General features: G+C 42.5%; 1 protein-coding gene across 36 annotated transcripts in view; it reads left to right on the forward strand.

Moving 5' to 3' along the window:
* Positions 1-27,177, forward strand: part of MAP2 (microtubule associated protein 2) — a 216,624-nt gene that overhangs the window by 165,084 nt on the left and 24,363 nt on the right. For 14 of the 36 annotated variants that reach the window (XM_027637526.1, XM_027637544.1, XM_027637545.1 and 11 more), the window contains 7 exons: positions 1,614-1,727; positions 4,030-4,107; positions 13,235-13,492; positions 15,673-19,431; positions 19,682-19,888; positions 20,283-20,417; positions 25,376-25,437. In XM_027637526.1, coding sequence (XP_027493327.1) covers positions 1,614-1,727; positions 4,030-4,107; positions 13,235-13,492; positions 15,673-19,431; positions 19,682-19,888; positions 20,283-20,417; positions 25,376-25,437 — 4,613 coding nt within the window. Of the gene's footprint in view, positions 1-1,613; positions 1,728-4,029; positions 4,108-13,234; positions 13,493-15,660; positions 19,432-19,681; positions 19,889-20,282; positions 20,418-25,375; positions 25,438-27,177 lie in introns of all 36 variants that reach the window. The other 22 variants (XM_027637547.1, XM_027637560.1, XM_027637561.1 and 19 more) reach the window with 15 other exon arrangements.

Genomic DNA, 27,177 nt, shown 5'->3' on the forward strand with positions numbered 1-27,177 from the left:
AAATAATTATTAATCTAATGGATGGTGTCCCTTGTCAGCATGGTTGCTGTGAAGTTACATGTAGGGCATTGATTTAAATATACTTGCCCTTCCTGGTTAGTCCTTGTCTGAAGGACACAGTAATGGGTGAGCAGAGAGCTTTTATTCCTGCCTCCGGGATGGTGATTAATGGGGGGGCTCTGATAGGAGCAGGGTGTATTTGACATCTGCCATCACAGCCCTCTGTCCCCACGTGGGGGCTGGAGCAGCACTGAGGTTTTGTTCTGTTCTCAGGTGTGTGCCCAGCAGAGCAGCTGGTGGGCTGTGACCATGCAGCTTGTGGCCTTCCCTGGGGCTCAGCTGTGACTGCATTGGGAACAGCTCTCAAACAGCACTTAGAGCTGGAGATTGAGGGGGTTTATTTGCACTGAGTTTGGCTGAGAAAGAGGAATATACTACTGATGACTAAGCGACAGTGGGTTAATATGCAGATAAGAACAAGAGACCCTTTTTCTCTAAATTCTTTTGTAGATGGTTCTGCTGGATCAACCCTTAAAAACGTGATGTGTTAGATCAAAGGTACCTGAACTGCCTATAGGGCAGGAAGCCTCTCTGGTTATTCCCACATGCAGCTGTATGCCTGATGACATTTCACTGTACCTTTGAGTGGGTCTGGAGCCGAGATGAGACACAGCTTCTCAGTTTCAAAGTATTTGCTCCTTCAGTGGTCCCACTGCTGCCCTGTGGTCACCAGAACACCCCGTTCCTCAGCCCCTCTCAGCCGTGCCACACCTTGAGGGTGGTGGGGAAGATCATAGCGTGGCTCCCATGGCACCCGGGTCTGTCAAGCCTGAGCTGGCTCCATGCAAGTCCCCTTCCCTGCTCCAAGCACAGCAAGAGTGACAGCTGGGAGCCAAGCCCATGTCCGAGATGGGGACCCAAGAGCCCATCCCACAAAAAAGCTGTTACCCACTACAATTCCTCTGCATGCTACTCAGACCTACTGTTTAACTAAGGCTATGAGTGGCAGCCTTAAAAGGAAGACAGAGTATGCATTTTGATTGTACAGAAATGTTACTCGGCCCTTCTTTTTTCAAGTCCCTCGTCAGCATAGATGGCTGTCTGGGAAGTGCCTTTAATGCATACTGAGTGTGTGCTGTTGAGGAGGAAATAGCATCCAAAGTGCATGTTAGAATGCAGCTTACTTCATATATTAAATGTCAAGAAATCCCACTACTCAGCTGGCCATTCTACCCCTGTTTGCAAAACAGTACCTGCAAAATTTCTTCTAGACATTTAATAAATTATCATCTTAAAATTTTGCAGTTACTGCACATTATCCCTATCAGAAAGAACATTTAATAATGATGCTTTGTGTATTTTGCTGTAAAGGCTAGGCTCCTGATTTTTATAAATATTCAGCATTTCCCGCTGAGATCTTCGGAATATCTGGTCCTTCTGTTTTATTTTTAATTGATTTTCTTGTACTTCAGGGAAAAAGATTACCTTTTAAAAATGGATTAAGTCAGCCTCCATTTTTTATTGATTAAGCTAATCTTTATGATTTTAAAACACCATTCTGATTAGCATGCTTTTCTTTTTTTTTTTCTTCCCTGACTTTGCTGCTGCCACAGAAGAAGTGTCTGCGAGGATAGTACAAGTAGTAACAGCTGAAGCTGTAGCAGTTCTGAAAGGTGAGCAGGAAAAAGAAGCCCAGCACAAAGATCAGCCTGGACCTCTACCTTTAGGTAAAATGAGACAAAGAATGTTCCGAGTACCCTCGTGCCTGCAAACGTTGTGTGTGTGTGTTACAAAATGCAGTGCCAGCCATGTATTCAGCTTGGTTACGGTCATGGGTGAACCACAGCACTGCTGGATAATACTGGAACCACATAATACTGATGGCAGTATCCTTGCATTCCTGGTTCTTTGTGCCCTGTGACTGTCTCATTCCCTGTTTGCTCTAACAGCAGTTCTCCAGCTGGTGTCTGGCTCCAGAGTGGCATAGCCGTGAGTGTTATTGGTGGCAGGGGTTTCCTCGCTGTGTTTGGTGGGACTGTTTGTGCTCAGCCGTGTACAGCGTTGAAGGATTGATGTCTGGAGATGCAAAGGTGGAGGAGAGCATATAAAAGGAAGTGAGGCTTTGCTGGTTGGGTGGTAGCTGCTCAGATAGGGGGAGGGGGAGCACCTCAACAGGAAGCAGAAAGGAATGGGACACAGCAGGTAAAGGCGGAGAGGGATTAGCAGCTGGGGAGGGTGAGGGGAGATTGTGGAAAAAGGAGTCACACATGGTAGAAGCAAATGACAGTGGTCTAAACTGGGAACAGTACCACTGCCACTGGTCCATACCGTGTTCCATCCTCCTGCTGCCTCCTTTGTGAAATGTCTCTCTGAAATATGTGTGTATATACTTCTACATGTATATATATAAAAGAAGGTAGGTATACAACCTTTTGTACCTAAAGTGCTTCCTCCTTGCCAGAATACTACAGTAGCTCAAAACATGTACACGAAAGGCCAGAGAAAGGCCATAGTCCATCCTGAGGTAGGGAAGTCTTTCAGGCCTGCCCTGGACAGGTTTTGCTGAGTGCACCTACGTTGTAATTAAATCAAAACAATGCCTTGTGGTATTTTCCCCACAGACACTCCACTTGCTTCAGTGCAGTGGCTGGACCCTGCCCAGGGATGAATTAAAGTCAATGACTAGTTTAGAATATTTGTGGAAAATTTGGTTCCTGAGGTCTTTTGCTTCATTAAACTAACTTTGAACTGCAGCAGGGACATGTCAGCTGGTAATTTCATTCTTTGGAGACACTCAGTTTTACATGGAAGACCCCAATTCTGTAAATGGCTTCATACATATATAACTACAGATCTCTTCACTGGGGCCTGGGAGAGGCAAAATGGGTATTCAGTTCCAGCTAGTTAGATAAGTCACTTAAAAAACATTGTGAGAAGTATGTCTTCAGTTAACAATTGTTGGTGTTACAGTTCCTGTGGTCAGTTGAATTGTGATGAATTTATAAATACTTTATCCCTGGACAGCACATCTTCAGGACAAGTCCCATACAGTCTTTCCCAAAACACACTAAAATCAATAGGAGGAAGCCTGGAAAGTTCTGCTGGGGCTTTGAAAGTGGCCTTTCTGTGCTTGGGAAGAAGCCCTGAATTGGAAACTATCTGCTTGTTGAGAGGTGCTATTGATAAGACAGATCTGTTAAAACAGAATTATTACTTTTTTTTTAAACATTGGTTAAGCCCCAGGAGTGGATCTGTTTTAAAGAAAAAAAATTCTCAAAGTGATTGGTAGGAGATCAGGTGCAGAGGTTATTCTAAGTTCATTTAAGAAGCAGTTTGTTTGAGATTTCATCATACTTGAATTGAAATAATTGAAAAAAAATCATCTTGTTTCAGCATCTAGTCTTGTGACTGGGAACGAATCTAAACCCTAATCTAAGTGCATCTAAGTTTTCACTGTGCCTTGCTCAACTGAATCACTGTTATGTCACGACTGACATTAAGTTCCCTATGCTGATGTCTTTTGTATTTAGACAAGCAATATTTGCATGTTTTCTGTGATAAACCTTGAACTCAGCAGAAGAAAACAAAATGTGAAGAATGTTTTTTATACACGTACTCAAGGTAGATGGAAGATATTGGATGCCAGTTTCTGATAGCTGGCATGAATCTATAATATCTCTCATGCTCAGATGCTTTATTTGTGTTGCCTTGGGTGACTGAAGGTTTTCTAAGCAATACTGATTTAAAAGATTATCTTTTATTTGATATTTATATTGTACTCTATGCCAGAATCTTGTAAATAATTCACACCAAAAAACAGAACAAAACAAAAAAATTCTTTTATTATAACTGTCTGTGTATTCTGCAAGGGTCTGTCTGAAAATCCAGTAGACATGAGTCCCCAGTGGGACTCATGGAATGAGGAATTATCCTCAACTGGGCAGAACAGGCTGACTGCAGCTTTCATCATGCATTGGTCTTCCTGCAGTTAATTGCTGTGTCTCATTTTCACCATTCAATTCCTAACAGCAGTTGAAGAGTCAACTAACCTGCCTCCTTCCCCGCCTCCATCGCCAGCTTCTGAGCAGACCGGAGCTCTGGAGGAAGGTAAGGGTCTCCTGGACATTGCAGTGCACAGCTGTCAGCAGAGGGATGAGACATGAATCTAAAGGATGGGGGAATCAGAAAATGGAGATACTTTCTGCTCCTTCATGTGAAAAGATAAGGCATTCCCAGCAATAACTCCCCATCTTCAAACCAGCTGCAATGCATGGATGAGGTAGACACACGCACAGAGGTAACCGACAGGATATGTTAAGTATGTCCATACTAAAGAAAAAGAGGTGGTGCTGCTCACCTTCTTGTCTGTTGTGTGCAATATGAACCAAGGTGTCTGCTGTCCCAGTGTGGTTGCCAAAGCTGTGATTCAGTATGGGTCATCTTTCTTTCCTTAATATTTGTTTGGCTGCTTTTTTTTTTTTTACTTACTGTTAGCTTTGGAATCTTAAATGCATGAAAGCAAGGAGATTCAGAGTTGAATCATTTCTTTGGCCCTCGACCGGTAATTCATGCTTCAGTGCCTGCATGTGTTGGGGGTTCTGTACACAAAGTGCAGCAGTCACATTCTAGTCTCACAAAGCAAATTTCTGTTCTGTTCTGCACAATGAATGTTCGATGTCAGTAGCCCATAATCACTGCATTTTCGTCCTGCTAAAATCTCCTCCAGTGAAGAACTGAAGTGTTGACTTAACATTAAGCAGAGGCCTAAATGCCAGTGAAGTTTTTGCAGTGTAGGCGTGTGCTCAGTGCTTTGTTCAACAGAAGACGACTGCTGCATCAAGGCCATCCGTACAGGGAGACAGCAGTGTGTCAAAACTGAGCTGTGTCATGGGGAAAAGAGAGAAGCATTTGGGTTTGGAATCTGTCAGTTGAACTCTGCCATATCAGTAGCATCTTTCTGTGTCCATTTATTTCCTTCTTGGATTTTCTTTTAGCATTTTCTCTTTCTTTTTGTTACATAAGTGCATGAAAATAATTTCTTATCATCTGCTGAACAAACTTTGCTATTTTAACACACAGCCTCTATGAATTTTGCAAGTGAATGGTTGTTATTTCATGTGCTAGCATAGTCTGACTCTCAGTTTATTAGGACACTGCAATCAGGCATGTTCCGTCTTGCAGTCATTTTTGACACAATGCTATTGCAGGCCATGTTAACAACAACATTTGTCAGTCCACTATTCTTGAAATACCTACTGGCTGTGGTTAGTAACCAATATAAAGCACTTGATTAATTGATTATTGTGTTTTTTAAAAAAACATGTGCCCACTGTGTGTTTAAAAAAATATTACAACGGTCCCTGGATTCATCACCCAAAGGTAATGGCTATCAGAACTACTGATTGAAAAATGGTAAGGCATTAGCAAAGGTTTTTAGAATTGTTACCAGGATTTTACCACTGTTTTCTAATATATAGTTCACTTGGCTAGTCCAGTGTATGCTTTTTAATTTTTCATATCACAGTAATGAGCATGTTCTCCTGCTTCAGGCCAATGTCAAGGTTCTTTCATTAGCCTCAGGCTGAGGATTAACTTGGCTTGCTGTTTCTGTCAGCTGTATTATTTGCATGTATTTTAGGATTTTGTAAAGTACTTATATTGATTAATTGGCAGGAGGTTGTAAATGCAAATTGGAAGTATTTTGCTAGTTGTACTAACTCAGGAAGGTGGCAAAACACTATACAACTCGAGGTTATTATCAGCTGCCACACCCTGCAGTTCCTAGCTCTGCATATGACTCAGCAAGTCATATAACATTGTTATTTTTCTCCTTCCTTGCACATAGAATTGAGTTAATATAATTAGTTACTATTAAGTAATATAATATCACTAACCCCACAAGGGTGGTTACATCAACTGAAAGGTCAGTGTTTGGGAGATGTTTCTGATGATTTGCAATGTCATGGTTATTAAAAACATTGAAGACTTTTCCATGACAAGATTTTGATTCAACTCTTCATTTTTCAGAGCAGATGGCCAGTTCATAGAGGAAGTAGGAACAGAAATGGTGTGCTGAGTCATTAATGCACTCTGCTAGAAGCATCTTGTTCATTGTCCAGCTCTCAAACTGGAACTCACAGTAGAGTTGATTGAAGCAACAGAAGGAACTTGGAAATAATTTCACCAGAAATATATTTTGTTGCTTTTCCCCAAAATACCAATATTGTCAACTCAAGGTGCTTAATGGTAGTAAAAATCTTGTGTTCTTCTCTGTTGGAAGATGAGAGTCCTTGTTTTCTGTGGGTAAGTTGAGCTTTTGCTGACCTGAGTGAGCCAGACCTGTCGTTTTTATTCAGGCAAAGCTCCCGTTCAGAAGAGTTTGCCTCGGTAGGGTTTGACCCAGTTTTACTGTACTTGTTTAAACCTCCCATTCCCTATACCACCTGACTGTCCATCCTCATGCATCTTTACGTTGTCTGTCTTTCTGCTCAGTAGAATACAATTTATTAATTTGTTGAACAAAAACAGTGAGCATTTGGTGTATCTACCTCAGACCTTTTTTTCCCTTCTCCTAGAAGCTTTTCCTAATGCACTTGTCAGTGTGTGTTGTATTGCTTTGAATCCGAGAGACTTCCTTCAGTCATAGTAGGAAGGAAATCACTGTTGTAGACATGACAAAGGTGGATGTGGCCAGCCATGCAGCAAACACAATTTAAAAAAAAAAAAAAAGGTAGAAAAGACAGAGAGGTTTGTGGGTCAACTGTATTTCACGAGAGAAAGGAGTCTGTGGAGTAGGTTTCTTTGATTTGGCTGCAGAAAAATATTCAAATGAACCTGTCCCTTTTAACTGCTGCAGAAGGTAAGAAAATTATTTGCCTTATTGAAATTATTTCATTTATATTGACTATAATAGGATAATTTTGTTCAGGAAATTAAATTCTCCCTAACACCCTCTAATCCTTTTATCAGTTATATCTAGTCATGCAGGGCTGATGCAATATTCTCTTGCCAACTTGGCATTTCTTTTGTGCTCCATGCCTTTTGACAATGGTCAACGATGTCTTCATGTAAAAATTTTCTTAAATGTTACAGGATAGAAGGATGCCTTTGATGAACTGTCTTCCATTTTAAAATAGGCATTTCATGTTAGGCTTTATATACCAAGTAAGAATGTTTTGCAAACTGAAAAGAATCAAGTGGCCTATGAAAATGGATCTGTTGACAGGGAAAATTACTTCTTGAAAGGCATTCTCAAAATATACATGGAAGCTGAAGCAGAATTAGCCTTTGTGAGAAGTGATTTTAATCTTGGACTTCAGAATGCATTAGGGATTTTTCCCACGCTCTGAGATGAAAAAGATTGGAAGGGACTAAAATAACAAAAGACTTTTCTTGTTGCTGAAATAAAAGCATATCCTCCTTTAAAGATATCATTATGCTGTTAATGAAATTATCTGCAGTAATTTTGAAAATATCTTTATTCAAACTGATAAATAATGTAAAGTTGTAATAGCCACATCTGTAACAGCCCCAAACAATACAAGACTTCGCACTCCTAATGATTTTGGACCATCACAATAATAAGGTTTTTTACTGTTGTCAGTTCTCTTATTTTAAGGAGCAGTGACAGGGCCTGTATTTTCTTGCCTACAATCCATTTAGAGCCTATAAAGAAGGAATTTTCGGCTTTGTTTGCCTCAGTATAGAGAAGTTCTGGGAATTCCTCTCCACTCTTGTCAATGCATTTTGCTTTTGCAGGGTCTCTGGATACATATAACCCACAGCTGGAAGGAGAACCTCTCCTTTGGCACATCCTCCTTCTCTGTGTTCTGCTTCTGACCATATCAGCCTTCGCTTTTTTCTCCAGTTCCAGCAGAAAAGGTGGCAAATGTGTCAGCTCATTCCACTCTTGCCCTCAGTAATACAGGGGCTGGTGTGAGGGCACCATGCAGAGGAGTGGGAATTGCAGTTTTGAACCTTCTTGAGTTTAGGAGGGAGTTGATTCCTGGTGTCTTGCCCTCTGAGCTGTGGGCTCGCCTCCTGTAACTTGCCTTTTACAAACCATGAGACCCCTCAAATCTGTTACAGAATTTTGGAGGGGCTTTTGCAGAGAAGAAATCCCACTTTTTCTGCATTGCAAGTGGATCAAGGATGCTGCTTCCCTGTAACCTTGCTGCTGGCTCTTGAGTACTAGATAGAAGTGGGAAGCTTAGGCCCAGCCCTGCGTTTAGCATTTCCTATTGCAGTGCTCTGCAGAGCTTCCTGCTTGGCAGAAGCTGGTTACCAGCTTATCTTTCCACACCTACCTCTTTTAATAATGCATAAACCCCTGAATCTGGGGTTTGGATTCCACTACAAGAGTGAAGCAGGTAAACTATGAGTGATTTGGGCACTTTTTATGCCCTGACAGAAACAGTGAGAACGGTTTGCTTAAACCAAGTTCTGTGGATGGTATCTGTGTGTGTGCAGGTACACAGCATACCAGCTACCAATACTGCCATGGATTGCTAATTTTCCTTCCTTTTTTAGGGTGATTGAGCCTGAATGGGTTGCTCCTACAGCATTCCTTTCCCAGGTGAAAGAAATCCATGTCATTACTGGACACTTGTTTTCTGTTGCCGCAGAAAGCAGAGGATGCTTTTTTAAAGACACATTGCCTTGTCATGGTGTGCTATAAAAAGAAACTTAAAACTTACTGTTGTTTACCAGGAAGAATCTTATACCTCTTATAGATGGAATTGTTTTGGATCAACGTTGCTTCCCCAGATTGGGTAATGGCAGTTAGAGCAGCGTTCGTGAGCCATCTTGTTTGGGATCACACACAGAGATCTGGTTAATATCTGTTATTGTGCCTGTGTTAAAGCCTTGCTTTCTGACTCCATGTTCTGGATCTGAGAGTGAAAGTTTCAGAAGCTCTGGGGAAATTCTTTAAGTTACAATTGACTGGAGGAAGACTAGGGACACCAAGCATTGACTTGTTCCTGAAGCTAATAGGAAATGCACTGGAATAGCTGCAGGTGTGTGAGGCACACCATGAATGCAGTGTTCATCAAGCTGCCAGGTGTCATACACTGAGAATGGGCTTAAACCTCTTTTGTCTAGCAGTAGGTGTTTAATTTTTTTGTAGCTTTATTCATGACAAGAGGACACCTCAGCCTACATGAGCTCTCAAGTCTCCCCTCTAGGTTTGTATACATGGATCAGGTGCTAGGCCAGTCGTTTTCATTGGGTAGTATTATTTTCCTTTTTCTTGCAAAAAACAACTCAAGCTCCCCCTCCCTGTAGCTGTCAGTAGCTGGTGTAGTCCTGAGATGATTATGTGATTTTCTGCAGTGCTACAGTGATGGGTGAATAAAGCTGTCATTCCAAAGCATTAGCAAACACCAAGGTGGGAGCTAGTTCACCCATGAAAACATGGCACAACAGCATAAAATGTAGGACTAAGAGAGACTGCTGTCAGCAGCTTTGTGTGGCCTTTATCAAGGAAAAAAAAGTAGCTGTTTGGGGAACGGTTTTTATGATTGTTTAAATGTTACTTGTTTACAGGGAAAAGAAGAAAGTGGGGAATTTTGAAATAGATACAATGAAAAATAAAGCCACCATTGACCAAAGTGTAAGCTGGTTTTCTTTTTAATTAAGGGACTTTTTAATTACATTTTTAAGTATTTTATGTGATGACTATGAGGTGATACAACTGTATCAGGACACTTCAGAGGGTTTTAATACAGTCAGGTATAATATAGTTGTGACATGTGGTTTGTGTGCAGTGTTTTCCTCTAAATAATGTGTGTACTTTTGAAATTCACTTACTGCAGCGGTTGAGTTACAGTGTTTGCAAAGCCAGTAGGAAGCACCTCGTATGCGGCCCATGTGTTAAAAAGCACGGCTGGCTCACTCCTCCATCCTGCATCACCTGTAGCCTGACTGGTGTCATCCACTCTGCAGCATGACATAGTGACTGGTGTTGTTAGAGCATGTGTCCATCCTGTCTGGTGTTTTCTGTGTCTTTCTGTCTGTCCTGCAGCGTTTGTCTGTGTGTGTCTATTTGTAGATGAAGGGGCGGAGGATGAGGTGGGACTGCTCCAGCACTGCCCCGGCTGTGGGCCTGCTGCCAGCAGGGAGTGGCGTAAACACCCGGCCCCCTCCATCTCAGTGTCTGTGCCCACTGATGAGCCCTACCATTCCGATGAGGAGTACTATGAACACCCTTTGTTCAGCTCGGAGTGGACTGGCTCTAGTACACATCCCAGTGCCACAGTGAAGAGCACAGAGGTCTTGTTGGGCCATGATGAAGGTGAACTGAGCATGGTCCGGTTTGGTTCCTTTTCCCCTCTACCCACCTGCCATCCATTCCATTCCGTATGTACCTGAGATTGCTGCCTTCTGGGGAGGGAAGCCTAGATGTATTTTCTCCCCACATAGAAGTGACGCCTCTCAAAGAGTCTCTTCATGTCAAGGTAAAGCTGCAGCATGAGCAGTAAATGCAGCTTTGGGGTCAGTGTAACCATGGTCCCTGCTTAAATCAGGACTCTTGGTCTCCAGACCTGGCTTATGGCAAAAGGAGAAGGAGCAGCTAGTTCAAAGAAGTGGAAGCTAATTTTTTCTTTGTACCAGAGCAATACTGCCAACAACAATGTGCAAACTAGGCCAAAAGATGGTTACTGGAGGTAAGTCAGTTGTTAACTCAATGGGGAAAAACCCCACATCTATACCAAAGATAGCTGTGGAAGGTCTTTAATCCTCGAGCAGGCAAAGTAAGTAAGTCTTACCTCAGTGTACATCGGTGATTTCAGCCAGTAATGGGTCATGTTTGACATCCAGTTGTTTTGTGGACACATCCCGTTAGCATTGTGCCAGCTGACTGCAAACAAGGAGGGAAAAAAGGTTTACTGTCTCTCTGTACCTCCTTTTTCTATGACCTGAGCACATTAGTAAGCACTATTTTATTAGTAGGGGTTACATAAAAGTGAAATGGCTTTTGAGGAATCAAGGGAGAATCTATTTCAATGACTAACAGGAAGGCTCACTTCTTCAAAGCAAAATAGATGACATTTGATTTCTCAGCATTTGACTGACTCAATCTTGGGACACAGGAGCTGAAGTTAAAAATAGTACTGAAAGGTTTGTGTCTCAGGAGGATGGAGCTGTGTACTTGAAACTGCTCACTGGGTCAGTTCAACAAAACCAGAGTTGTTCTGAATTAACAGGACAATATAGCCTGTTAACTGCAACACCACCAGTAAGAGATCAGTGCTAATAACTGAAGTTCGTTAATGTCAGCATGTCTGCCTGAAACTCAGGGAGATAGAAAATTGCTATAGCTAGGGTGCCTGTACCTGTACTTAGAGCACTCCTGGCCTGGTTAATTCATAGGCATCTTCCTTTTCAGTCATGTACTTCTGGAGAAAGTGCAAGATCTCAGAACATCTGTGTGAGGAAGAAAAAAGGGGAAGAAGCGGGATCATCAGTGGAAAGATAGTCATTATGAAACAGCCCCCCTCACTTGCTGCCTGTAGGCTGGCAGTCTGCTTGGCATGAGTCTGCTGCACAAAGGGAAAATGTAGGATTCCTTCGTTAAGTCAGGGATAACTTTCTAGTTTGAGTAGTTATTTTTAATCATGTAACATTGTGTGAAGTGTCTCAGGAAATGGAGGTGGAATGGCTTAGAGTAAAATGAGAGGCTTTCCCTAACATTTTTTAGTTGAAAGGGATGCACATACAAAACATCAAATTGGAAAAGGAAAAGTAAAGGAAGTTATTCAAGTCAGGGCCTCTTACAGCTGGAGACCTGCTGTCCTGCCAGGCTACTTTCACAGTCTGCTCATGTGTAAATATCCCTGTAACGCTCAGGCATCGGTCCAGGTTTGATTCTGAATCTTCTGGCTTCTGTTCATTTAAGATATTGTATCTAACACTAATTATCTTATAAGTTATTAATAATGTGTTGTTCTTTACATAATGATATTTTCTCAGACTGAACTAGTGTTTATGTTCCTTAAATCACTCTTTAAAGGCCATAATTGAAATGGATGATTGATTGTCTGCTCTTCACTGGGCCAATCTCAGGAGAAAAATCGAGCCCTCGTAAAGAGGTTTTGTTTTAATACCAAGAGGCTGCATACAGCCACTTCTAGATTCGAGAGCACTTTGTTCTAAGTCTGATTCAGCAAAGTACTTAATCATAAGACACACTTTACACCCAGGGAGGTCATCAGGTTACCCGCAGCATGGCTACTGGTCAGCTGCTTAACTGTGTTGCTGAATTGGAGGTTTCACATTTAATCCTGACTTCTTATCAGGGGGAATGCTAATAGTGCATAGTCATTTCAGCTGAGTAGCAGTGGCAGGAGTGCAATTCCAGAATGGAGACTTTTCTAATCGTTCTTCTGCCATGGCATGAGTAAAGACTGTTCTTGATACTACTCTACTGATTCTAACAGCCCATAAGGTGAACAATATATTTTAGAGATTCAGATAAACAAATAGTTACGTTGAATTGACTGGTTTCTTTGACTTAACTGGTGATGAGGGGGCTAGTGGGGAAACAGCAAAGGAAATGAAGAGTCCTTCTGTTAAAATGGTGATTTTCACATACAGATTTCAGATGTCAGCCTAAGGGAGAATTTGTTTGTAAACCTGTTCAGTGTAGAAATATTGGCTGAAATCTTGCAAAACCCATTAGTTATCAGCCATGCACAAGGCCTGTTAAGGCTCTGGAAGTGCTCAGTATTTTGCCAAAGATTCACTTTGCTGGTATGTAGCAGTCAGTATTACCAAGGTCAGTGGAAAGAAATCAATGCCTTATACCTTCTTCCACCTCAGCTGAATGTCTGGTACTGGATTAAACAGCACATATATCAGAAAAATATCAGTGTACTTTGAACTCATTGATGCATTGATGTTTTCAGAGCCGTCTGTCATTCAATACCATCTCCATTTGCAATGACTATTTGACCCACAGTCATCTTTGGGAGAGGTATACCTCTAAAACACTTTCAGCTCTCCTCTTACAGCATAAACATGTTTCTTTGGGGGAGACAGGCTTTCAGTTTGTTTTTTTCCCTAATGAAAATTCAGTTCCATGGTGACCAAAATGGACTGGATGCTAGCAGTCCTTTGACACCCTTAAATCCAAAATGTTGAGCTGAAAATGTTAAGTAAAAGCAGTCCTGTTCAGCTGTGTGCTTGGTGTTTACTGTTGGTGTTGATGTCACCTCCTTTTTCCATCCCCAAGAAGAAGAACCGATAAAAAGTCCAATGTCTGTGGAAGCCAAACCTGCTGCTCTTCCTGGGAAGCAAATGGGGAAAGAGCATGGGCCCACTGAGCCTTCGGACCAGGCCAAGGGCCTCTGTGAGGGTCAGCCGGATTCTGGTTCGGAGGCCAAAGTGTGTGGCGAAGACAAAGTGCCAAGTGTGGCATCCAGCAGGGACAGTGTAACTGCTGTGGTGGGAACACCCCTGAAAGACACACCCCCTTCCTTGGCTGAGGAAGGTGTGTCCGCCTTAGCTTTGCATGTGTCTGCCGCTGGTGAATCCTCCTCCAGCTTTCTCCAGTGCTTTCCAAGGCTGCTTCATTTTCTGTTTCCCCCATTTATTAGTATGACTGCTCTTGTTATTATGCTTGAAGAGTGTGTAGCAGATAATAAGACTGTGTAGGTGCTGTATGACAACATGGTTTCCCACCGCTGCAGCTGATTCCTGATTTTTTACTTTGCCATGATGAAATGTGCTTTGCAGCTGAGCTGATTCCTCTGCGTAAGCCTTTTTTGCCCATCTCGGATGTGTTTGCCAGTCACATTGCTAATCTGTGTATATTTTTTTTCTTTTTGGTGCAGAGATTCATCTGCGTTTCTTTTAAACAGCAGATTTATTGCCTTTGACTATGACATAAAGATGCTTAAACTGTAGAAATGTTTTCATTTGCAGTGTGCAGGTTTTTTGTTTGGTTGGTTTGGTTTTTTTGTGTGCGCTTCAGTGCATTCTGGTTTAGCTTCCTTAAAGCTATTGCTTCTTATGTCATACCCTTGCAATTCATTGAGTCCACCCCTCCCCTCCTCTTCTCAGTCATTGCTAGAACTCTGATTTTTTGTGTGTCTTACCTTATTACAAATGTTTAACCCTCTATAGTGCCCTTCTTAGGAAAAACTTCCATCACTTCCACTGGGACGTTTGCCTTCAAAGTGAAAGTTAGAGTTGAGTGCATTGGGTGAAGTTCTGATCTGCCCTCTGAACAAAATATTTGCTGCAATAGTCTTTCAGTACATAAGAACTAGGCTTCAGGATTTCCCTTTTAATGGTATTTCTCCTCAGCCAGTGCAACGAGGTTCAAAGACATCTTGTGTGGAGTAGTGATGTACCCACTCCCTCCCTGGCTAAGAAATGCTGCATTTGGGAGGCTGGTGTTCTGGCTGGCCCAGCTGGAGAACATTGAATTCCTTTGGCAGTCAGAATATGTTTAGATACCATTGGTATTGTTCATTTTCACTACAGTAGGATACACAGAGAAAACCAGTATCTAGCTATTTAATTGCTGGGAAACAAAGATGACCAGCCCAATGGCCATGTCTTTATACTTTATAGGATTTTTAAGTCAGTCACCAAATGTAAAAACATAAAGAAGCAAAATTACTGTAGACTTCTAGTTTGGCTACCTGTGGAGTTCAGAATGGCAGTTGCATTTTAGACCCAATATTAACATATGCAAATATTTAAAGAATGACCAATACTTGGATACTAAGTGTTCTTAAAAAAATCAGATTCATCAGGGCCATGGCTCCATGGACTTCAATGGCTCCATGGCTCCATGGACTTCAGATCAGATCTGAGGAAATTCAGAATCAGCCCAATGCTAGTTGTAACAAGCTTTAGAAAAAAAACTCGTAAAATTTTTTTTTACAGATTACTGCAGAAAGATCTGCCACATTCTGCAGTCTCTCTCTTCATATTTTCAATGATAGGAAGATTTCAGTGTGATAGGAATCACCATTTTCCATAGGTTTTTAAAAACGATCAATCTATTAATGATTAACAGAGTGCGTGTTAAAAAAAAATTTACTGGGTATTACTTTCTGAAAATATAGTGACAGAGTATGAGAGTAGTATTTTTAGTTTCAAATTAGCTTAATTAGGGTTAATCAAGTATTCTTTAACTTCGGTTACAGCTGTAGTTGACTGGCCATTTCGAAGACCAGACCTTCAACATCTAGGTCTATTAATAGATCTGTTGCTGATGGTGGTCTCATGATAGAAGCGAGATTTTTGTCATTTGCCAAAGTGAATGTTAAAGGTGGTACAATTAAAAAACCAGCCTCTTCTGGCACTTGCAAAACTTTTTGCTTGCATTATCTCTTTAGTTTAGGCCGCATGTAGAAGAAAAATGCCAAAAAGATGCAAAAATGTATAAATAAGTATGTTTTAAATATCAGCAGCACACAAATATACTATTGATTCAATTAAAGTTGCAGACTTTACTAATGCAAAACTAACATAAAGGTACAGAGCCCAGCAAAGCAGATTTCTAGGTGGATGGCCTTGCTGCATGTCTGCATCTTTCTTCCTCTCCATTCCATCATTCATACCAAGGTGTTGTAAGCCACCTGACTTGCCTGCCTGTAAGTGCTTTAAATAATATTGTTATAAAACCCAAACAAACTACTTCAGATTTACTTGCAGCCACGAAGATGGAATTCCGTGTCCAGGAGGGCGCACGCCCTTTCGCAACAGGACCATTGGACACAAAGCAACATGAATCTGGGAAAGACAGTAAGACTGTTGAGCAACCTAAATACGATGCCTTAGTTCCACAGCCAGCAAAAACAGAGGCTGTAGATAAAAAGGAACCAGAGAACAAAGACAAAGAAAAAATGCCTTCACCTCCATCAGAAAAGGTCTTGGATACTGAGTCACAGAAGAAAGGGGAAGCCAGTTTTGCAGAACCTGCTGCCAAACCTCCTGCTCCTCAAGAACAAAAGGACTTGTCATCTCAACTGCCTAAAGTGAGCAGGGCAGAAGAAAGGACTGCAGGTGTGCCCTCATCAACCAACCAAGTTATGTCTATCAAATTTCCAGATGACCTTAAAGATGTCCAAGGTATTGCCATCAGCTGTGGTGAAAGTTCTCTATTGCTGCCAGAACACAAGGCAGAAGCAGCTAAAAGTGAACTTCCTTCAGGCCCATCTCCTGCTGTCCCCCAGGAGCTTTCGCTCAAAGACGCCTTCAAAACAAAACAGGAGCCCAGTAACGAACTGTTTGCCAAAGACCTCAGTAAAGACGAACAGATCCACAGAGACAGGACGTTAGCTCTGCAAGAAGTCTCAGCACTAACTGTAGATGGCCTGAAAACACCAAGCACCCCAAAAATCCCTCCGTGGGGGGAGGAAAAGGACATGACCAAGGATGAGAGTGATGAGGAAGAAAGGTATGACTTCTATGATAAAGGGGAGGCTCGAATATTAGATGATGGTAAATTAACCACAAAACCTGAAGTTAAAACAATTTCCCCAGACAAAGCAGACTTTCAGAAGGATGGTGAAACTAAAAAGTCACCTGATACTCTCAAAACAGAAAAAGAAAAGGACCGAAGTGTGCTCCCAGCAACAATAGACATGAAAAAGGAGGCAGAGCCAAGCACACAGCTACTCCCAGCCAAGTTAAGCCATGAATGGACTCTTGAGAAAACAGTAGAGCACTCTGATACCACTCAGTTATCTGGAGTACTAGAGAAAACCCCCGAGGCACCAGGTTTAACCACTGAAAAGACTTCTAGTCTTGAAGAAAAAGATGTTAAAAAAGATGCCAAGGAGGATAAGACAAGTGTTTCAGCTCCTCATCAAATGAAAGAGGAGGAAGATCGTTCAGGAATGTCGAAGTATTTTGAAACCTCTGCTCTGAAAGAGGAAGCCTTCAAAGCAGATGGTCTGAAACAAGGCAGTGATTACTATGAGCTAAGTGACACTAAAGAGAGTATATATGAGCCTTATCAGAGAGGTCGTCTAATACCAGAAGATGAAGAGGAGGAGGAGGAGGAGGAAGAATTACAAACAGAATTAAATCAGCAGCAGGCTGTGCGTGCTCAGGAAATGGGGTACAGTACCTTGGCTCAGAGCTATACACCAGACACATCCGAAGAACCTAGCTCCCCAACAGAAAGAATGTTCACTATTGACCCCAAAGTCTATGGGGATAAGAGAGAACTTCACAGTAAAAATAAAGATGATCTGACTCTGAGCAGGAGTTTGGGACTTGGGGGGAGATCTGCAATTGAACAGAGAAGTATGTCTATTAACTTGCCCATGTCTTGCCTGGATTCAATAGCTCTAGGATTTAGCTTTGGTCGTGCACATGATCTTTCTCCCCTGGCTTCAGATATTCTAACTAACACTAGTGGAAGTATGGATGAAGGTGATGACTACTTGCCAGTGACCACACCAGCACTGGAGAAGGCCCCCTGCTTCCCCATTGATAGTAGAGAGGAAGATGAGCACGTCGCAGAAGAAAAAGCAAAACCAGAAGAAAAAGTCCAGCCTGAAACCTCAGTCGAATCATCTTTCCAGGCAAAAGATTATTACAAAAATGGGGCTGTCCTGGCTCCTGACCTACCTGAAATGTTAGACTTGGCAGGGACAAGATCTAGATTAGCCTCTGTGAGTGCAGATGCTGAGGTGGCGCAGAAGAAGCCAGTTCCTTCTGACGCTGTTGTGGAGGACAGCAGCACAGCCCTGCCACCTGTGACAGATGAAAACCACGTAAATCTTAAAGCTGAAAGTCAGCTGGAAGACTTGGGCTACTGTGTTTTCAATAAGTACACAGTCCCACTCCCTTCTCCAGTTCAGGACAGTGAGAATTTAACGAGTGAAACCTGTCCCTTCTACGAAGGCACAGATGAAAAACTGAGACGCGGCTTGGCTCCCGACTTGTCTTTAGTGGAAGTGAAGCTGGCAGCTGCTGAAAAATCAAAAGAAGAATTCCTTAGGGAAAAGGACTTAGGTCAGCATGGTGAGTCCATTCTGGTGAGGGACTTGGAGCAGGAGAAAAAAGAGAAGCTAGATACTGTGCTAGAAAGAAGTGAATATCAAGTTGACTCTAAAGAGGTCTGTCCCATTAAAGGAGCAGAGCCAGAGAAGACAAGAGCTGAGGCAGTGTCAGAAAGGAAAGAAGAAAGTGTGGCTGGTAAAGTTCATTTACCTGGTGGTACCATGTTTGACAGAATACCTGCTTCAGAGATAGCAGTAGAAAAGGATTCTGTTTCTTTATTGATAGAGAAAGAGAAGACTCTTAGTGTTGTTCCTGAAATAGCTGAGACAGAAGCTTTGGTTAAACCAGATTACAATGCTATAAAGCACGATATGGAAGTAGCTGCAAGGAGAGCTGACCAAGAAAATCAGAATCAGTTAGATGCTAAGATTGGTGAGGTTGTTTCCTTTGTTAAAAGAGCAGAGGCTGAACCCAAAGACGCTCAGCAGAAAGATGAGACCATGTTCTCCAGAGAAGCAAAGGATGCAGATGTGCTTTCCAAAACTGAGCCTAGTTACATGAAAGATGGCACCAAACTGTCAGAAACAGAAATTAAGGAAAAAGTTCCTAAGCCCGATCTGGTACATCAAGAGGCAGTTGATAAAGAGGAGTCTTATGAATCTAGTGGAGAGCATGACCAAGCCCAAGAAGGTTTGAATGGAGAATCTGTGAAACCAGAGGATGTCAAAGCAGAACCTCCAAAACCTCCCATGTCTGAGGAAGAGTTACCTGCAGAGTTACCAGCAAAGGAGACTTCTATGGAGCAACTCCTTTCCAAAGCTGAGCATCTCCGGGAAGAGCCTGCTGAGATCCAGATGGAGAGCATACCACAGCCTGCAGAAGGAGTTGAAAAGATTCCTGATACAGCTGTGAAACCTATGGAAACCCAAAAGCTGTTGCCATGTGAAGTGGAAGCTGGGGCCACAAAGGGGGAAGAACATGAGGAAGAAGAGGTGGAAGTAGAGCAGGAAGAAAAAGAAGAGGATAAACAGCATCTTGTATCAGAAATGCCCCCAGGCTTTGGGGAGCCTGCTGCTGAAGAAATGCTAGCCAAGGGTAGCCCAGAAGCAGTGCCTGAACTGAAAGGCATTATTGAATCAGTGGTGACAGTGGAGGATGACTTTATCACAGTGGTGCAGACAACAGTTGATGAGGGTGAATCTGCTTCTCACAGTGTGCGCTTTGCTGCTACTCAGCAAGAAGACATCGAAACAGGAGACTCCCAGGCTGAAGAGGAGCTGGAGGTTGAAGAAGTGGAAACTGAACCCAAGGAGGGCTCCCCAGAGGCTCCTGCTTCACCCCAGAGAGAAGAAATCCTGCTCACCGACTACAAGACAGAGATTTGTGATGATTACAAAGATGAAACAACAATTGATGACTCCGTCATGGACACAGACAGTCTCTGGGCAGACGCTCAAGGTGTGCATTATCCTTTCTGTTTTGTCTGTTGAATATTTTTGCTTCCAAATCATAGTGATTGAAAAGCAAAATTATTACAGTTATAATAGTAATCTCAGCATGTTTCAGAAAAATGGTAAAAATAGTCTGCCTTTTTTTTTATTAATTGTCTGCTCTGTCTTCAACTATTTTTTCCCCTGCTCCACCACAGTATTGTTAACATTTGTTACTAATCTTTTGTTTGTTGTTACAATTTGCTCTGATCCTACAGATGATGATAGGAGCATCATGACTGAACAGTTAGAGACTGTTCCTAAAGAGGAGAAGGCAGAGAGAGAATTGCGAAGATCATCTCTCGATAAGCATAAAAAAGAGAAACCTTTTAAAACTGGGAGAGGCAGGATTTCTACTCCTGAAAGGAAAATAGCTAAAAAGGAGCCTAGCACACTCTCCAGAGATGAAGTGAGAAGGAAAAAAGGTTCATATACCACTCCCTATTACAGTATTTTTTTATTTGTTTTATTTTCTTACTGTTTTACAGTACTATACGGTTAATCTCTTGTAGATGATGTGCACCATAACAGTATTAATGGTGGTGTTTTTTTAATGAGACATTGTACAAATATATGAGAAGCCATGTGCAAGGCTCACTGCTCCACTGGCCCTGTTTCATTATAGACATCCCCACTGACCACCGGGTAACGCATCTGAGTTAATGCACTGGTGCTTCCCCTCTTCGACGTTGCCCCCAGTAAAAGTGGTGCGTTGGGTTGGAGCTGTGGAGCAGTGGGCCTGCCACTTGATGTGTCATATGAAACTGTTTGCTGGGTTTTTTTCCTGATTCTGTGTTTTTGTGTTCTTTTTGTCCATAGCAGTGTATAAGAAAGCTGAACTTGCTAAAAAAACTGAAGTTCAGGCCCACTCTCCCTCCAGGAAAATCATTTTAAAACCTGCTATCAAATATACTAGACCAACTCATCTCTCCTGTGTTAAACGGAAGCAGACAGGTGACTGCATTCTGTTCAGTTATGCAATGTGGCTGGCAAACATAGACATTTTCTTTTGTAAATCTCATGGCTATAGCAGCTTCTCTATTATTTTTTTTTCCTCCAAGAATATCAATCTTCACAAATAGTACTTTTTTTTTTTTAGTGTTTTGTACCATTTTTTCTTTTCTTCTTTCTTTCCTGGTATTTGTTTGTTTATTTGATGGAGGCCATGATTGTGTATGCTTGTCGTTGCTTGGGCCTCCAAGTGCTGTTGTTGTAACTTGGCATCGTGCTTAGAGTGTGGTGTTCTAGGAATCTCTACTCATCATTCTGTTCTTTTTTTTTTTTAACTGACTTTTTTTTCTGGTGGGAAAATGTTGACAGCTTAAACCATGGTATGCATTTCCATTATTTTGCTTTTTTACTCTCATGCATAATAAGAAGTGTTTCAGACTTATATTTTTGCTGATTGATGTTATCTGCATTGACAATTCCCAGTCTGATGTTTATGCTGTACAGTCAAAATCCACAGGGGAATCCAGCCACATGCAGCATGGAGCTGAGAGAGAAGAAATCTGGGCTCACACTACGAAATGCATTCCAAGCAAAAATCTTAATATTTGGTAGAGGAAGATGAAAGGAAGAAACAAATGATTCCTGTTACAACTTGATAGGTGTATCATTATTTGGAGGACCAAAAGAACTCTTTCAGCATTTTCTTCATATTATTCATTGTTCCTGTGAGTTCAGGGTGGAAGGATGAATATCTTGACTTAATTGGTGATCTTAAAAAAAATGCCCAGCTAAAAGAGGCCAGGTTTTCTGTCACATAACACAAACACATGCTGCAATGGGTGTTTGAGTGAAACCAGGGCTATTAAGAGAAGAACAGTGCAGAACTGCATAGGTCTCTTCTCATGGCTTAGAAATTAATGGGAGGATTTATTACACATCGTGTAGTTAAACAGAGCAATACCAGAAGTGTCCCTAGGAAGTCATTCCCATCTAGTTTTACACCGTTGAGTCACTCCTGTTCTAAATGTAGACCAGACTCAGCAGGGAGGTCTGACTAGGGAAAATACAATAAGAAGATACGGAAGTTATAAGATATGCAGATATTTCTTAAGAAGATACGCAGATAAGTTATGCAAGAGTAGGTTTAATGCCATGTCTCAGCTGTGTGAAGGTTGTATTGTCTACTGGTTGTCTTCCATTATGTTGAGTTGGAAGGGACCCACAAGGATAATCAAGTCCAGCTCTTAGCCCTGCACAGGACCATCCCCAAGAGTCACACCATGTGCCTGAGAGTGTCATCCAAATGCTTCTTGAACTCTGTCAGACTTGGTGCTGTGACCACTGCCCTGGGGAGCCTGTTCAGTGCCCAACCACCCTCTGGGGGAAGCACCTCTTTCCAATATCCAACTTAAACCTCCCCTGACACAACTTCAGGCCATTCCCTCAGGTCTTGTCACTGGTCACCAGAGACCAGAGATCAGTGCCTGCCCCTCCTCTTCCCCTCACAAGGAAGTTGTAACTGCAATGAGGTCTCCCCTCAGTCTCCTCTTCTCCAGGCTGAACAGACCAAGTGCCCTCAACCACTCCTCACATGGCTTCTCCTCAAGGTCCATCACCATCTTTGTTTTCCTCCTTTGGATGCTCTCTAATAGCTGAATATCTTTTTTATATTTCAGGGCCCAAAAGTGCCACAATATTCCAGGTGAGGCCGCCCCAGGTCAGAGCAGAGCAGGACAATCCCCTCCCTCGACCGGCTGGCGATGCTTTACCTGATGCCCCCCAGGACATGGTTGGCCCTCCTGGCTGCCAGGGCACTGCTGACTCAGGGCCAACTGGCCATTGACCAGGACCCCCAGGTCCCTTTCCTTGGCACTGCTTTCCAGTATCTCATTCCCAGTCTGTCCGTACATCCGGGGTTGCCCCACCCCAAGTGCAGCATCTGGCACTTCCCCCTGTTGAACTTCCCATGGTTGGTGATTGCCCAGCCCTCTAATTTGTTGAGGTCTCCCTGCAGGGCCTCCCTGCCTTCGAGGGAGTCAACAGCTCCTCCCAGTTTTGTGTCATCTACAAACTTGCTCAGTGTCCCTTCCAGTCCTGCGTCCAAGTCATTTGTGAGATGTTGAAGAGCACAGGGCCCAAGGTGGAGCCCTGCAGAACCCCATAGTGACAGGTGACCAGTCTGATGTCACCCCAGTCACTATTACCCTCTGTGCTCGACCTGTGAGCCAATTGCTCACCCACCACATGACGTGTTTATCCAGCTCTGGCTGGACATTTTGTGCAGAAGGATCCTGTGAGAGTCAGTATTGAAAGTTTTACTGAAACCTCAAAGGATTACATCAACTGGCTTCCTGCGATCAGCTAGGTGGGTTACCTTGTCAGAGAAGGAAATCAGGTTTGATAAGCAGGACTTTCCTCTCATGAAGCCTTGCTGGCTGTGACTGATGACAGTGTTGTCTTTGAGGTGTTTTTTCCATATTTCCCAGAATGATCTTCTCCATAACTTTACCAGGCACTGAAGTCAGACTGACAGGCTTGTAGTTTCTGGGGTCCATCGAGAATTTTTTTCACTGTTTGTAGCAAGGTCTGAGAAAAAAACATATCACATCTGAGCTGTACACCCCTCCTCATCCTCCTCTACATCCTCTTCCTCCCTCTGATCCCACTACAGGGCTCAAGTCCTCAACTCTGAGTCACTGAAACTCTGCATTTTTGCCTGTGAATTCCCACATTTTAATTTATGACAGATTTTTCTTTTTCTTGCCCTTCTTCAAAATCAGGACAATATTCACCAGCTTCTGGGTGGGACCTCTCCAGATTCCCAAGACCAGTCAAAAAACATGGAGAGAGGTTGTGCAATGATATCAGCAGCTCTTTGAGGATTCTGGATGAATCCCAGGGGATCATACTAATTCTCTGGGCAGCCTGAAGTCTGCTCTCCTCATGTCCAGAGTTGAGATTTTGCTGGAACTTTTCCTCCTGTTAGCAAAGATTTTGAACTTAATGGCTTTGTGGTTGCTGTGGCCAGGACAGCCACCAATCTCTGCTCCGCTCACGAGATCCACTCCGTTGGCAAGCAGCAGATCAAGGAGGGCATCTTTTCCACTCAGCTTCCTTAAGACACCACACCTTGCTCTTGTGACTGACTCTGGTCCTTTTACTTGCCCCTCTCAGGAGAAATGGAGTGAGGGAAGGAAAGGCTGGTCCATACCCCTCTGAATTGCACTGATGGCTCCTCCTCAGTTTGCAGTCTCTGGGATCTCCTAACTTTCACTCTAGACCAGAACTACCCAACAGTGAGGAACGTACAAAAGGATTAAAAACAACCCTTCTTGCTTTCTCTTGCTGTTTGCTGAAGCACAGCTTGATAGCTCAGAAGTCACGACCCATAATTCACATATTCTTTCAAAAACCCCCGGGAGTTCAATAAGCTGTGGAAATGGGGGGAGAATAATGTAGGCTTTTTAGTGTTCTCAACTTCATCTAGAACTCTACAACCATGTGGTCATGCTGTTTTGCCCCCAAGTACTTTACTGCTACCTCCTCTGAATTATTCTGGCCCATAGCATCCTGGAGAGGCCTGAGTCATACAAATGGACTTGCATAAGGAAATCTGCCCTGTGCCTTAAGTGTGCGCTGCCTGGCAACAGTCAGAGCTTTTTCTCTCTCACTCCAATACATAGTAAAGCAGATATATTAGTCAAAATGAAAAGTACAGTACAAAAACTACCTTCCCATACCTTTAAATCCTGAGGTGGAAAGCAACCAAAATGATGGACATAAAACTAATGAGGTTTGAGCTCTAAAGCAGAGGAGCTAGGAGGAGGAGGAAAGAAGCTATTTGTGATTATTTAATCAGAGAAGAGATGCAAAACAGACCCAAACCAGCAGTAACAGATGTGATAAAGTGTGACATGGAAGGGCTGTGCTGTATTTATCCCTGTTACAAATTCAGAAGAACTGAAGTGCACAGTTATAGATTCTTTTCCTCCTCACAAGTTTTCTCTCCTAGTTCTCATTTTTTTAAGTGTATATATATATTAAGAGGGCAGAACTAGAGTGGGAAGTGTGACAGAAAACCAGGGATGATCTCATTACACCTGGGAACCACACTGGAAAAGGAAAAAAATAACCTGACCTGTCCTGTATGAGGCATTAGGGTTGGTTTTAGGGTTGGAAAACAGTTGGGTTCATAGCAGAAGGTTGTCATTTGTGCCTGCTGTCCTTGCTTCTGTGTTTACCAAGGGCATCCTGGCACAGGTATCAGACGATTTCACATCTAGTTTTTGTGTGGTACATCACTTCCTGACTGGCAGCACTGGGGTGAAGCTTTCCAAAAAGCTACCCCATTCAAAAACTTGAGATGGAATCCTAAGTCAAAAAGAAAAATCTTAAACCGTGGTTGTATCAGGTAAATGAAATACTGAATCAACATACTTGATGTCCCAGATATAAATTGGATTTCTGAAGTCTAGGGGCTTAGTTGACCGTGTTGACACAACTAGGATGATAATTCAGCAGTGAATCTCTCTCCTTCCATTAGGAATGTTGGCTAATATGTTAGAGGCCTCTCTTAAAATTTTAGTTTGTGGGTGACTTAAAGATGCCTAATTTTTAGACGACAGTCCTGAAAATCAGAATACTAAGTTGTCTGAGAATCAGCCTTCAGACCAGAGACTCTTTTAGCTGTCAGCTGTTTCTTGAACTTTTTTAGTTTCTAGACTTTTAGGAATATGAATAAAAAATTTCAATTTGTTTGAAACACGTACCATTTTACCTCAAGTAAGATGAATACAGAAAATTACTAAGTGCATTTCTGCATACAGTTCGGTGAGAGTAATTCACAAAGTACTTGCTTTGCACACGAGTTCCAAGGCATTTAATTGTTCTATCAAATGTACTAAATAGAAATGCTTCTTATTATTGTTTTTAACTATCAAGTCTTTCTTTGGATTTCTCAGCAGCAGGTGGTGAAACAAACCAGGCTCCTGGTGTATTTAAACAAGCAAAGGAAAAACTCTCAGTGAGTAAAATCATCTTATTGTTCATCTTTATAATCTCCCTTTGTCCTTATTTCACATTTTTTTTGTGTTAATTCAGTAAGTAATTGTGTGTTCCATTTAAAATTGGTTTGCCATATTCATTCTTCATTGAAAAGGGTAATTAAAACCGCCTTTCCTGAATAACGTCTGAAGCACAGTCCCGGGTAGTAGTTGGTGACAGTTTGCAGATCCATGGGGGCCCCACAGACTCCAAACTGCAGGAGCTGGAGTCTGATCAGCATTTTGAGCCATGTCATCCTGTGGGATAAGCTGTGCACCTTGGCCCTTTCTGCAGAGCCAAACTTGCATTGCAGCCTTGCTCGATTGCTGTGAAGGCAGAAACCCTCCTCCAGGACTCACTGTGTGTCTTCATTCCATAGCCAAGAGTTCTGCAGAGGCCAGGCCTGTGAGGAAGTCAGTGGCCAGTAGAATTTATAAGTGACTTAGTGCTTTGAGAGTGGCCATTTCCTGGGCTGCTGACTGCAACCTGTGTTCCAGCCTGAGTCAGGTGCCCTGCTTTCAGCTGCTCTACGGCCTGTTCTGCCCCCTTTGTCTGGCGCTCCTCAGCAAGTGCTGCCTTACTCCGTGCTAACCCTACGTTCTTTCTGTCCCATCATTCCAAAATCCCCAGAAACCAACCTCTATTCTCTCTCCCCATGCAAATATTCTTTCTGTGACACTGACACATGCTAATTCACATCTGCAACACAACAATACTTTGTCATTGTCAGCCATCATTAACAATTAAGAAGTTCCTTACAATTCCTCTAAATTTCCTAATATACTTCCTAATATATTCCATGGCTGATTTGTTTCATCTGTTAAACCAGATTGTCAGTTCTTTGGGGAACAAAAAACTCTGTCACATGCAGTGCTACACACTATTTATGAATTACACAAAACTGTTAGTGCTGAGAGCAGCATAACTGAGTGGAGGCTTTGGAGGAGCCATGTTTTTTCAGATCTGACCTGTTTCAGACCCATAACTGGGGAACTGTTAGAGCTTCTTTACAAGTACAGTGAGAAATACCTGGGCAGGTTTCTGGGCTGAGTCAACAGTATGTTTCATTACGGTCTTTTCTTGGGGGATGATCAACACACAAGAGAGTCAATACTTGAGCAATTTTCAATGCTCGTGAAGTGCTCTAAGTATAAGCACTGCAAAATCATTCTGTGCAATTATTGTTTTCCTGCCCTCTGTGTTCTAGCAAAGATTAGAAGTCTGTCCCCTGCTTACCTGCTCTCCCTGCTGCCTCACCTCTCTGATTGTCACACGCACACAACTCTTGGACATTTTCTCTTCTGTGCCTTGTCTTTGTCTCTGCTTTTATGAAGACCTGTCCCTTTTTTTGTTGCTCTTTTTTCTTTGGGATTTTCAGCTTTTATGTCCTTCAAGTGCAGCCTTTTCCTCTCCACTGGTAATGTTAGATCATCCAACCCAGTCAGTTTTGTTGTCCATGTTCAGACTGCAGTTTAAACACTGCTTTGCAGAACAAGTTCAGGGAAGGCTGAGCAGTTCCATCTGCTGGAAGGAGCTGTGTACCTGCAGTTCACAGCAAGATGATGAGAACACCCGTCATGTGTTAGGAACACCTCTGAAATAAAGTGAGAGTTCTGCATCCGCACTTCAGCAATCCATGAGTTTCAGTCAGGGTCACATAGATCATGTGGGTGATGTCATGGATGACATTCAGCACACTAGTCTCAGTTTTACATAGGTT

Source organism: Corapipo altera, unplaced genomic scaffold (assembly GCF_003945725.1).
Source record: "Corapipo altera isolate COAL_440 unplaced genomic scaffold, ASM394572v1 45, whole genome shotgun sequence".
In the NCBI taxonomy this organism is placed as follows: Eukaryota; Metazoa; Chordata; class Aves; order Passeriformes; family Pipridae; genus Corapipo; species Corapipo altera.